We start from the raw sequence: 13,847 nt of genomic DNA on the forward strand, positions 1-13,847 counted from the left end.
CCTGGTCATCCTCAAGTTTGAGAATCAAATTTGGTTTGTAAACTTCACAAATCTATTTATGGATTGAAACAATTTCCTTGTTCTTGGTATGCCAAGCTAAGTTCAGTTCTTGAAGCAGTTGGCTTCCAGCGAAGCAACGCAGATTCCTCCCTGTTTGTTCGCACTGGATTAGTTGGAAAATTAGTTGTCCTTATATATGTTGATGATCTCATCATCATGGGTGATAATGTTGAAGAGATTACCAATCTTTCTACATATTTGTGTACTGTGTAAATCTCCTCTTGATGAGTGAAACAGGATTTGAGGCCAGATTTGAAGTGCCATCATTGTAATAATACTTGGCATGTAATAGAACGATGCTGGATTCTACATCCAAAATTGAAGCCTAAGTTTGCAGCAGACAACAAGGGTGCTAGAAACATTCACAGAATTCAGGCTACAAGTCGAATCATGCAACTTTGTCTACTAATAGGCCTTCAAACTTCACCTTGAATCCTTTTTCACTCAGCATGAGGAGATTTACATAGTACACAAATATATAGAGAGATTGAGTGAGGGCAAGAAACCACCAGACAAAACTTTATCCACAAATTAAGTTGTAAAGGCCGAACACTAATTACAAGGAAACCTTAAATCAAGGAAAAGGTGGTAATCACAACTCACCAATTAGGTAGAGTGGTGACTACAACCTAACCTATATAGAAACTTCCAAAATATCTTCAATACATTTAAATCTCCACATTGTTGGAGAAAATCCGAAATTCGAATCTCAAGTTTATTTTGTGTTACTATCATATCTAGTGGTATCAGAATTTTGAGATTTGTTTTGATACCAACTATTTTTTTTCTATCTTTCTTTGTCTAGGTACATTATAGGCTGGATTTATTTTTCTTATCAGCTTATATATTAGAAAGATAGATGTGGATTCTGACTTGATGGGGGTAAGCATGCACCTTTGGGACAATGGAAGATACTGTTTACTTGTTTGGACTTGGACACAGTGGAGAATAGTGGAGTGGTCTGTTCATGACGTGTTGTTGGAGAATTTTTCTTTTTGGGAAAATACAGACAAATTACAGATACAAACAAATCTTGGTTAAACGTGTACATAATCAACTTTCATTTTTGTCGCATAAAAAACAACCCTTTCATTTTTGTACTTTTAATGAGGTAATTCTTTTAGGACACTCCTTGCCTCCTCTTCTCAGAAGAAGCATTCCTACTCCACGCAAATTATAGTTTGACATATATGCAAAAATAATTCATAAAAAACACAGAGGAAAAATCTCTACACATGTCAAACTGTGATTGGTCTGAAAATAAGGGTTTCTACTTCCAGAGAAAGAAACCAGAATTATCCTTCTATATAAGGAGTGGCGGCTCCTTACCAGTGTTCTTTTAGTTATGCATGGATGTCCGTGAGATTTGTACAAAAACGTGCACAGGCAAATAGATTGAAACCTAACATTACCTACCTACTACTTTTTACCACATAAATTTACTCACTTGTTACCTACCTCCAATATGGTATAGCCCGGAGATTAAAAATGAAATAAATGAACATGTTTGGAAAATGTTTACAGTAATGCACAGTCCATTATCCTTCAGAAGACATTAAAATTTCAAAAAAATTGACAATTTGAAATTCCCAATACATGGCCTCTATGTAAGCATAGGCATACAGAACCAGCAGATGCTAAATTAAAACTAACTGTAGATATTACTGTCAAAAATTTTGTTGTTGGTAAACTAAATAAATTATTTGTTGAACCATTCGAATTGATGCGATCAGCTACATGTGTATTACAAAATTTCCTGGACTGACCAAGTCCACCTACCTCTCAAGGAGCATTACCAATTCGCAGTGTATGGTATGTGGAAATAGATCAACGGCCATTGCTTTGACAGGTCGGAAAGGCTCTGAAGCCGGCATAGACTTGGCCCTGTGCCGTGCTAGACCAGCACTGCTCATGTTCCTCCATGCTCTGTTGTTCTTGTTCTTTTCGATTTTCTCAGGAGATGGTGTGCAAAGCTCGATAGCATTTGCCACTAAGCTTTCAGGATTGCAGGAAATGTAACTAAACCAAATAAGAACCTAAGTTAAATTCCAGTAAAGAGACAAATGAGGCAAATAACATAGGGGGAAAAGTATGTGAACTAACACAAGCTTCCGTAGACCAGGATGAGTTCTAAGAGCTTTGATCACCTGCATATCACAGACCAACGATCGGGGTCACCATGAAATGTCTTGGTACCAAAATACAAAAGCCACTAAAGGCATAGACATCGTTAAATAGTCAAAAGCATATCATAGAAGACCACAATCAAAGGAAAAAGCAATCTGAACAGACAGTTACTTCTTACTGGATTCTAAAAGAAGTTAAAAGGAGAATTTCTATTAATCATTATGTAGAATCTTGGAGAAGACTATCATTTACTTACAGTGGGATGAAGTCCGCTTCGTGGAGGATCAACAATAGCAACAACATTACTGAAACGTTTCACTGGAGCATTCCCATTTTCAGAAGTGCAACTGCTCTGAAGTTGGCTTCTGAGTTCCTGCTTGTCGGTTTCTAAACCCTCAGATGCAGTCTTGCCACTTTCAAGCTCATGGCTTGAATTCTCTTCAGGGTTGGGTTTGTTGTCTGTTGAGATTGGTTTCTCTTCATCAGTAGCAATAACTTCGTCAATACCTTCAATGACATTATCTTCTTGTTTCTGAGGTGCATTAATGTACTCTTCCAATAAAGACCGCATCACATCCTCTGCCTGTTTCCTCATGGATGACAACAATACGAATAATAATTAAAAAACCTAATGAACTAAAGCTACCTTACTCAGAGAAATTACAAATTCTTCAACAAAAATAATGATTGGGGGATAAGAAATAGAATGGAGATTTATTATCTTGAATTTTCTTTCAAGGGTCCATTTATTATCTCGAACCTTCACATTAATTTTAATATAATTTAAAACCCTAATTCTCACCTTCGCACTGACAAATCTACAGTTTGTTATGCCATTAATTTCAGCATTCCTACGAGCATCTGAAACTGCAGAAGCATTCATTTCAATGCCAATAACCTGAAATATTTTTAAGGGAAAGCAAGTTTAATCATCAGATGATATATAAATATAACAAGTTTTTTTCATATGCAGATGATATGGAAGCTAACATCATGACAAACCAAATTTTTGTAGAACTTATCAACACTAGACGCAGCAGTAGCGGAAGGAGGGTGAGTAGGGCATTGGGTGCATTTGACCAAAATAATGTTATTTCTCTCTCACGAATTGTCACTCTTGACCCCAAAAGAACTTCAGGAAAACAAAAGACCCATGTTCGGTTGATATCTTTTTGCACATAACTAAGACTTGCATTTGATTAATACAGTGAAAACAACATATGGGTTAGGTCAGGTGCATATTTGGCTTGGAGAAGAGTGCAGCACCAACAAATTTTTCTTAAGATATATACATTGGCCTTATATTATGTATAGGAAACTAAATTAATGCACAATTGTAAATAAAAATGAAGTAATCAATATTTGAGAGCTTCTTTATCATGCCCCCATTGGGATGAAATCCTGGTTTCGCCATGAGAAGAAGTGTTCATACTGATCCGGTTATTATGAAATAAATGTTGGACTATGATGTGATTTCTATGGTTTTGCAGTGGTTTTTCTTTCCTTCTCTTTGTTACATCAAGAATGGTGTGGACTATATGTGATGTCAGTTTCAGTAGACCCCCTAATATACCTGTTTAGAACTTCGTAATATTCTCTCCATTAATGGGAGTCTTACATCATTAGCAGGGGATTTAACAGTCAAAATGCAACGCATCTAACAACTCTAGAAAGTAAAAAGAAAAGACAAGAAATGAGAACCGGGAAGTTGACTATTACCATACCAACATGATGTGCTAAAGTCAGCCCAATTGTTCCAGTCCCACAGCATACATCAAATAGCAAGGTATCAGGACCCAACTCAGCCCAATCCCCTGCAAGAGAGTATAGCTTCTCTGCAGCAAGGGTATTAACCTGCAGTATAGTTGGATTCAGGAATAATTACTGGTGCGAGAATAATCTTTTCTGCTGCTTCTGAATAATACAAAAGCCTGATGCCAAACCTGGAAAAATGCTGTTGGTGATATGCAGAACCGAAGATTACTTATATAGTCATGAATTTTTGCTTCTACAACATTGTCGGTGGCCTGCATTTCAGAACTACATTCTCCTTTCGAAATAGATAATGAGCGCAATGGAGCATCAGCCGGTGCTGCATTTGATATTCCTTGGTGATCCTGAAAAAGGGCAAGCCATCACAGAGAGAATAAGACATTAGTAAATTGAAGAGACCATATTGCTCAATCATAACTAAGGGGGGAACATATTGTATTGAAAGAGTGTGCCAAGAGACTCAAGACGCTTCAGCTGTGACATTCTTACTACCTTTAGCTGATGATAAAACCTAGAAGACTACAGGGATTTAGTACCTGAATAACTAAAGCTGTTAGAGGCAAAGATGGCGAACTGGCAGTAGCTCCTGCAGAAAAAGCTTGTGCTAGCCTCTCAAAATCACTGGTTATCTGTGCATCATCAAATCCTGTACTGGAAACCTACAAACAGAGATGAGTGTGAATTACAGGTGGATTGTTTCTCAATATTCAATCAGATTTTTCTTCCAACTCAGACTGAATTTTATAGTTTACTATTCAATTTTCTAACCATAAAAGAAGGAGAAGGGGAAGAAAGGAAGTTGTCAATCCTGATGCAAGTTCAGACACTAACCTGAACAATAAGCATGACCTCTGCAATATTGGCCTCACAATTTTCAGCATCAGAGGCCATGCCTGGTCTCCTCCCTTCTCGAACCTAAGAAGACAAACCATGAGACAGCAAGCTCAATGACTGGGACGAAAATATTACTTTTAAGCTGTAAATCAAAAGTAGGTTGAGCATTCCCTGCTTGGCAAAAGAGTGATACTTATCAGACATAACTTTTGCAAATAGACCCTCAATTTACAACACCTACCGTCAGTTGACGCCAGAATCCAATATTCTTAAATCTGTTCCAAACTGGTAAACTTGAATGTTGCAGAAACTCCTGAAAGATAGAGGCATATTTGCAAGAAATTCTGGAAACATTTGGGCAGTCGAAAGGTTCTTCAACTGCTGTAACACCCTCCCTGGAAAGATTTTATTTAGTAAACAAATCAATGTCAAGGTATGCTAACACCAATAAAATTTTCTATTGAATGTGGATTACCTAAAATTTCCAAGCATAAACCCCACAGTTATTTTTCCCTGTAGAGAATATCCAACTGAAAATTCACACTTGTTACGATATCCGTTTACAACTGGGGATGCTAGTATACCCTCTAAACTGCATGGAAGACCACCTACAGTAATAGAAAAATAGTGTGAACCCCTACTCAAATTTTCTGGAAGTACAATGGTGAGAAATAAGAAACCATTGGAGCAATCAAGAGCTTTGCCCCATGTCAAAAATATTAATATAAACAATAAAACAAATATGTTTCTGTAAGTTCACAGGCAACGTATCAACATCACCTATCTCCCTAGACTTGAGAATCCATTCCGGAAGCGGAATACCATCAGGACAAGCTTTGCGAGCATTTCTAGTCTGAAAATAAAAGTCGCAGCAACTGAGAAGTCAGTTTCCAATGTGTGTGAATAAAGACATAAATGTTAATAACAACACCAAAAATTATGAAATTAAAAGACAAAATATAAACAAGCACCACTAACAAGTCTTTTGAGAATCTGCATAAGAGAGTTCTTTTTGTGCTCCAACTGATCACCATAAGGCATATGAGCCAGGGGAGTCACTACTTTGCGGGCACTTCGTCCACTAGTCCCATTGCCATCCTCAGCCCCATTTGCCACCATAGAGTCTTCCACATTCTCCCCATCCAATTCAACCTCTGTGGTTTTCTGTGGGTTTTGAGGTAAAGCCATTGCCGATTTGGTTTTCTTTTCAAATGATCTGGGAATGACATCCGCAACCTTTATATTTTTGTTACCAATTGATATTCCATCCAGCTCCTGTCACATAGAGATTTTGAAATGACAATCAACATGTTGGTTCATTGCATAAAAAATTTCATGCATACAAACACTTTTATAAGGCAATGTTCTCTTACCACAAAGTTTAACAGGCTACATTGTTAAACTTTGAATCGAATCACACATTCCACCTAGCCAATCGTCTTAATTGATAGTATAGCTGATAATAGAGCATTCCCCCATTCACAAAAAGATATGTATAATTATTCTCTTCCAAGGTCCTTGAATGAAATGAACTAAAGCGTATTTCCAAGTCTCAATTCAAATTACGAAGTTTTAAATTAAGAATAATATCAATATATATATTGACTCATATAAAACAATCCCATTAGTTCAAAATTTTAAGATAAGTCCAATCATTTCCTTCATCACAGAAATTTGTAACAATTATAAAAAAAATGTTAATTTACTTAAAAATACTCAATAACACATAAATAATTCTTTTTTGTTCAATGCATATTATATTTCTAATGCATTTTAAGTCAGCAATGTGTGTTTTGTAACCAAATTGAAATATTAAAAAAAAATATATATGTTTGTGTGTGTAAAGCAGGGGATACCTTCACAGCAGTTTGCAATTGCTCTACACTCTGAAAACTCACAAAACCTAAAGTCATGCCTTTCTTCTTCTTCGCCGATTTAAATTGAACTCCCTGCAATTCAAACAGCTCCAATTAAAAATTCAAAACCCCAAAAAAAAAATATCAGAAAACCAGAAAAAAAAGACACTTGCCTTCTCACTAAGAAAGTCTTTCAATTTCTCCGATTTCCAATTCCTGGGTAAATGAACCAGGCACTTGCTCAGCTCTGGATCCAACCCGCCACCGTCTCCGTCACCGTTACCGTCACCGTCGTCGTCATCATCGACGGCCTCTGTCATCATCACATTATCCGGAGCCGCACATTGGTCGCCTTCCTCCTCCTCCAACTTTTGCTTCTTCGCGCGCTCGGAGGTCGGGTCCCATGTGTTGCCGGGTCGGGGCCGGAGCTCTGCTTCGCCGTGGGCGTACCGGCACCCGCTCCCGTGGCTGCAGGAGGCGGACTCGCGCCTGAAGTAGGAGCAGAGGCTGGTCTTCCATAGAGGGGGGACGACGGAAGGTTTCGGGTCGTCGTCGTCGTTTTCCTCTCGCTTGCGTTTCTCACCGGGAACGGCGTCGTCTTGTGGTTGGTTTTCGGGGTCTTGCGACGGCGGTGGCTGTGTTTGATCGGTTGAATCGTGACCGTTGAGTGGGGAGTGTGGGTTTAAGAGTGAAGTTACAGAAGAGGGCTCGGTAGTTGGAGACGAAGAAGACATTGTGATGTGAAGTAGTGAGTTTGAGAGAAGTCTTCTTGCTGTCTTCGGGTGGTTCCTTATACTTTTTACTAGGTTTGCAATTTGCAACTGTATTTTGTTATTTTATATATATATTTTTTATATACAAGGGATTTTAGGGGAACGAACTTAAGACTTTGGGTGCAGAGTAAATGCTCTTAACCCGAGCTACAAACCCCTTACAATAATATCAAATTTTTAAAAGTGATTTCCTGTCCATCTATTTTTATGCACATCTTTTCTCATTCGAAAAATTAAATTTTGGTTTGTTTATTTTTGCTTTAAATGAGTTTCCATCCGATTTTTTTAATAAATATTCTTTGAGAATGCTAAATTTATTTTCAATTTTGATTTCTAGGCTACTATGATGGATGGAGTGATCAAGCTTTAAAACTTTCTTAGGTTTTGATCTAATGCATGTTTTCCAACAATCCATTAATATAATTCCATAAATGTATTTCATATTTCTATGTTTAAATAGTCACTTTTGAACTTCTATTTCTCCCAAATAGCTTATCAAACCTCGAACATTTTGTGTGATTTGAAAGCTAGTGTTACAAGCTTTGAAACCCCCTATAATTTTGTAATCATGGATTTTGCATGGAAAAATGCATCAAGCCCATTGTTTATTTTTATTTTTATTGCGATAACAGAGATTTTCCATTGAACAAACAGGGCATAATTTGAAGTGACATTGGCATAATCACCCTTTTCTACAATATGATAGTCTAGACTACCCTAAACTAGGTAGGGGGAAATTCGAACTCGAGTGTGGATACTAATTGGTCTTAATATAATTAAATAATCCGAACCATGCACAGAATCTGAAAATTAATAAGACATGTTAAAAAGTAAATAACATACAATCTGTTAGATTCTCGTCCAAAATGTTGAGAACATGGTAGGTGTTAAAACTGATCACGTCACAATAAGAAATTTGCCAATTCTATTGAGCAATCAGAATACAAGCAATGCATTGAAGCTGAAGCATTGGGAAAACAGGGGATTTCTAGAAATACAAGTATAATTGACAATTTTATTTTTAAAAATTAAAAAAATTAAGTATAGCACACCTGATTTCTCAACTCTCTCACATGAGATGAGATTTGTAATACTGTGACATCTATTTAGGGCTCATCATATGTGAGAAAGTCGGGTTGTATTTTTATCTTTCTTCTTTCTTTTGGTCAAGTGGATTTTACAACATTTAGTTGATAGCATGCTACTCTGAGCTATTGGCTTCATTGTTCACCTTGATTTCCAAGAGTCGTTCAACTGGTTGCCTACAGACGGGGCACCTATTTGTCTGGAACCTCAGAACCTTAGCACAATCGCTGCACATGCACTGCAGTTGAAAACAAAAGGTTAGCCAAACCTTATGCATACTCAAATGACAACGCTAGAACACAGCTCACGGAAAGAAACATTGATGAAAACAATGGAAGTTATGTGGCCAGTCTAGCCTACTTCATTTCTATGGTGTTATATTTACTGGAGATCTGTTGCAAACCATGTGGCTCAAGTGGCATTGGGTGTGTAGATGGATAGAGCTTAGGGTCACTTCTTCTTGTAAGCACAAACAAAAAAACGAACATTTTCCAATGTTCTCTTCATACACTCCAAATAGAGAGAAAGGTAAGAGTAGAATATCTATGTACCATGTGCCGGCATGGGAGGACAGTTGTGTCTCGAGGCTCTGACAAGCAAATTATACATTCTTTCCCAGAGTCATTTCCATTTTGATCATCACCTTCAACTGCATTCCCAATACCATAGATCTCCTGGAGCTCGTACCTCATCCCATTCACCCATAGTATCTGCTTCATCACCCGCACTTTGTACTCCCCATTCTCCTTCTTTTCAAACACTGCCTGGGTGATCTGAGAGTTTCCAGCTGAATTTCCATCTGATTCCCGTTCACCGGCATTTAAAGGGAATGCTTCAGCCTTCACCACAAGAGGATAAACTTCTATGTCACCCTCTTTCGTTAACCCTATCTCCTCAAACATTGAGAAGTCAATCCCAGTTCCAGAAGGTTGTCTAAACTTCTGGCCAAGTCCTTTCTCAAAAGGCACTGTAACAGATTTAAACAAGCTTTCCTTTGTTGCTATCAGGTTACAGTCTGCATCTTCTTTAGCAAAAAACATAACGGTAATGCTGTAGCACAAATCAGGGAATAAGTAAATAATTAAAAAAGGAACGCTTACAGAAGAAACATCATATAACAACCACACAAAAAAAGTTTACAAATATGCAATCCAGCAGCACAAACACATTTTGTGATTTAAGAAACATCATACGAACGTGTTTAACAACTCAATAAGAAATGTTAGACTCTTTGGGACAATCAAGGTTTTGCTAAATTATTATTCTTTTCGTACAATTTGATTAATTCTCCTCAAGAAATATTAGACTCTCTTTTCACTTCCATGTCATCAATAACCACCGCACACTCGTACGTCACTTTGCACCAGGGTAAAAGCCTCATATTTAGCAGTTCATCAGCCATATAACTTCTACTATCAGACGATTGTATCCATGCAATAAGCTTGACGGACTTGAGCTACTTCTTTGGTCTACAAGACTACATGATGTTTTAAAGAGTTGACTTGATCAAGGCTACTCACAATCAAGAAGCATATAAGACTACTGCCTAATATGACCACTACGTATCACCAACAAACAGAATACTCACATCAGACAAATTCAATGCAATCCCATCCTATCAAACAACTGCATTCTTTAAAAATCTATAGTCAAGCATCACTACTCCAATGATCAAAACATATCACAAAACCTCAAATAATAATACACAACCTTGCAATTCAAGCAATTTACCTTCCGGGCGCAGCAGCATCAAAAGTGAACGCAATAAGGAACCTCCCGGGATTCTCCTCATCCGGCTCAACCCGTAGAGAGTCTTTCTTGATATTGACGTCATTCTTAATGGTGACTGTCTTTTGATGTTCCACAAATGGAGCACCCGGAGGGGGAGGGGCAGCTCCATAAGGCAACTGCCCGGGTGCCCAATTGGCGGGAGGGGGGCCCATGTAGACCCCGCCACCGTGATAAGGCTGCAGATAGGGACCCGGGACAGGCGGTGGTGGGTAGAAACCAGGGTATTGGAAGAATTGGGGTGGATTTGGGTTTGGTGCATTTGGATACTGAGATGGGTACTGGTGGTGTTGGCTTGGATTGGGGTCTGGTCCGTTTGGATATTGAGATGGGTAGGGTGGTGTGGCAGCATCAAAGCCATGCCCTTGAGGCGGTTGGGTCCGGTGCCTCCGGCGACCGGAGCTGGTGCTGCCTAAATTACCCATTTTATCTATATTCGAGAATCTCAGTTTCGCTTTTTATATGCTAAACAATCAAACCAGAAATACAATTAAAAGCTTGAATTTTTCTGTTTGGTTGATAAGAAACCTGAAGAAACGCAATAAAAATGTTGAAATTCATTACATAAGATCAGAAAATCATTGTGAGCACACAGGCTGATCAAATTCATAAAATAAAAAAACCCAACAAGAAAACTGATGAATGTGAATGAAAAATGGGAAAACGCACCTTATGTAATTCTTGCGTATGTCTTGTTTGCATTCTACAAAGGCAGAAACATAAACAGAAGCAGAGGATAGAGAGACAGAGAGACAGAGGGGACAGTGGGGATTGAAATTTTGGAGTGAAATTGAATCTGGAAATTTGGGTGCAGATCGACCCACCCAACCACAACGTCCACCACCACCACCTTAGGAAAAACGTAAACCGCCTTTCTCTTCTTACCTGTATTGCCACGTCACCATTTGTATTTTGGATAAATCCTAAAATTTGCACTCTTTTTGTTTTTGTTTTTTGTGTGACAAGGCAACAAACCATGAATCATTGAATACATTAGCTTATCTTTATATAACAGTTAAGTTTGAGTTGTTATTTTTTTCTTATAAAAGGTGTATCGAAATTTGACATTTTTTCTTATAAAATGTGTGTTAAATTTTCCAACATTGAGAAGAGAAATAACATTTGACTGAAACTATATATAACATTAGACTCATAGATAATTGGTTAAGTTTGAGTATTTTGAATATATATGTATTAATTCAACTCCAAAATATTTGAGTTTATGATTATCTCATGCTCCCATTTTGTTATCATGTCGTTCATATTGATTCTCTACCGGTAAATGGAGGCGGACAATTGTTGCCACATAACCACGGTATTTAAATAAAGGGCTCATTTGATAATCATTTTTATTTTTTTTTAATTTTTTATACTAATATATAGAAGAGAATGAGAGTGAGGTTGAGATTGAGAGAGAGGATAAGAGGGAGGATTAACAAAAGTGAAAATAATTTTAAATAAATTTCAGTTTTTAATTTTTGTTTTCGCTTTTGTTACTTCTCAAATTAAAATGGTTATCAAACGGCCCAAAATTGTTGATTTACAACTGATAACTTGAATGATCTAGACGATTTACCCCTGCGCCCTAATCTTTTTATTTTATCTTTAATCGAATCATGCACCCGACCGTGATAGGGCCAAATCAGACAAAACCTAGTAAGAAAGTTAAGGAATCTTGATGCAAGAGAAATATTTTGTCATTGGCAGCATTCCTGAATTTCCTTTCGGCATTTCGATCCCCAAAAAAAAATAAAATTCCTTTCTGCAACAAGTTTGCATGGCTTTCTTTCTCTCTCTCTTGAGGTCCCCATCAAACTTTGCCACTCACCAGGAGTTTTGCTCATTTTAGACTCCCACCGTACGCACCGAATGCAGAACAGGAAAAATATATATTCTCTTCTACTTTTATCTTTGAGCCAAATATTTAGGCCCAAAAAATAGGAACCTCTTCGCCTATGGGTTTCCCCCTCCCCCATGCTAAAAAAAAACTTACATGTAATGAGGATATCACTGTTTTGCTATTTCTGATCAATAACACAATGACGGGTAGAAAAGTTATCCTACGTATCATTACGTTATTAGCCAAAAATAGTAAAAAATACTATCCCTATTACATAAGAGTTTCTCTACCCCCATGGCACCTCAGGTTCGAACTCCAATATAACCCCAAAAAAAAAACATTAGGGACCTGTTCTAGTGAAGACCTGAGCTTGTGGGTTGGACTTGGAAGTAGTTATTTATTCGTAAGGAACTATTTAGTAAAGTCTTTCTACATATTCGTCAAACCGTAATTTATGTATATGCGTCAAGAGAAAAATGACACGGTACTTATAAGAAACCAAGCCACATACATGGTTTAAGCAGTCCAGTTGGTCAGGGTAGTGAATCCACACCCTTAGAACTTGACATTTCCTATCATATTTACTGGTCTCATGAAATTTACAGCTACCAAGTACTCATCTATCGCACAGAACCTGCCATCTCTCAACTAATTCCAAATCACTACCCGCCGATCCAAACCAAATTTGAAGGTCTAGAGAAAGTACATTTGTAAACTTTTCATGAAATTTCCAATAGTTTGGATCGCCATTTTTCTAAAAGAAAAATAAGATGTTCACGTCTCTGTCAAAAACAACCATGAACTATGGTCATTTTGCATGAGAGGGGTAGCATGGAAGAGAACAACGGAGAAAAAAAAATTCAAAATGGATAAAATAAGAGATCTTTATATCAACAACTCTCGTCATTGCCTTCCTCCAACAAAGAGATCTTTAGGCGCCACTCGATTAAACAACCCCGGTCAGATAAAATTAGGGATTGAAACAATGTAAAAAATTATCAGAGACTAGGAATAAAGCAAAAGGAAAGTCAGCTTAAGGGCTAGAATTGTTTCATTGACCAGTCTAGATTTCAAGCTTGGAAAGGAAGGAAAACCAGATTAACATGCAAAAGAAGATATTGATCCCGGCAAAGGGGATATGTTAAACTAGGAAAATATCACTGAACAAATAGGTGAAAAATGTACAAAACCACATTTAAGCACCTAAATGAAAACTTAACCTGACCACAATGTAGAATACCTCAAACCAGATTCACCACCAGGCCTCAACTAAGCAGAACACTCATGCACTAATGCACAGAAAAGCTCGTAACAACACCGAGTACACATCAAATTTATTCAATGGAAGAAACCATTAAGTTCTTACATAATGGCTGATGAGTCATATGAACTTGAACTGGAATCCAAATAAATTCAAGTTCATGGGCCTGGGTTGAAGGTTTGTAGCATAAATGTAACCAACATGGAAAGATGCACATAAGATATTAAGAAATAGTAATTAAAAGCACCCACATGAAGCAATAAAAGTGCGTACGAGTGAGTGTGTGTTTAGAAAGGATATCCTCTCTAGCCAGACAGTTCGGCATACTATGCAACAAGACTATTACTCTAGTCGATTCTTATACGATTGCATAGTCATGTGGAGAGTCTAGTAACATAACATGGCAGATATCTGCTTGCAAGAGAATATTGCCCTCCGAACAAAATTAG

General features: G+C 37.6%; 2 protein-coding genes across 3 annotated transcripts; both read right to left on the bottom strand.

Annotated features, from left to right (window-relative positions):
- Positions 1-1,542: 1,542 nt before the first annotated feature.
- On the bottom strand, positions 1,543-7,475 carry LOC110771168 (zinc finger (CCCH-type) family protein). Its single transcript, XM_021975428.2, has 14 exons — positions 6,824-7,475; positions 6,651-6,743; positions 5,773-6,069; positions 5,575-5,647; positions 5,270-5,402; positions 5,036-5,189; positions 4,792-4,875; positions 4,497-4,619; positions 4,131-4,304; positions 3,907-4,041; positions 2,990-3,085; positions 2,444-2,770; positions 2,164-2,207; positions 1,543-2,079 (listed from the first exon to the last, which is right to left on the bottom strand). The coding sequence occupies exons 1-14, from the start codon at positions 7,382-7,384 to the stop codon at positions 1,836-1,838; spliced, it is 2,538 nt and encodes an 845-aa protein (XP_021831120.2). The 5' UTR covers positions 7,385-7,475; the 3' UTR covers positions 1,543-1,835.
- An 815-nt stretch (positions 7,476-8,290) lies between these two features.
- On the bottom strand, positions 8,291-11,194 carry LOC110771187 (putative E3 ubiquitin-protein ligase LUL2). 2 transcript variants are annotated; one of them, XM_021975450.2, is made up of 4 exons: positions 10,967-11,194; positions 10,241-10,762; positions 9,061-9,559; positions 8,291-8,747 (listed from the first exon to the last, which is right to left on the bottom strand). In XM_021975450.2, exons 2-4 carry the CDS (start codon positions 10,720-10,722, stop codon positions 8,625-8,627), a joined length of 1,104 nt encoding a protein of 367 aa, XP_021831142.1. In that variant the 5' UTR covers positions 10,723-10,762; positions 10,967-11,194; the 3' UTR covers positions 8,291-8,624. The 2 variants fall into 2 exon arrangements, with proteins under 2 accessions (XP_021831142.1, XP_021831134.1); XM_021975442.2 differs by having other exon boundaries at positions 10,241-10,825; positions 10,967-11,193.
- Between the last annotated feature and the right edge of the window lie 2,653 nt (positions 11,195-13,847).

This window comes from Prunus avium, chromosome 6 (genome assembly GCF_965620075.1).
Source record: "Prunus avium chromosome 6, drPruAviu1.hap1.1, whole genome shotgun sequence".
Classification (NCBI taxonomy): domain Eukaryota; kingdom Viridiplantae; phylum Streptophyta; class Magnoliopsida; order Rosales; family Rosaceae; genus Prunus; species Prunus avium.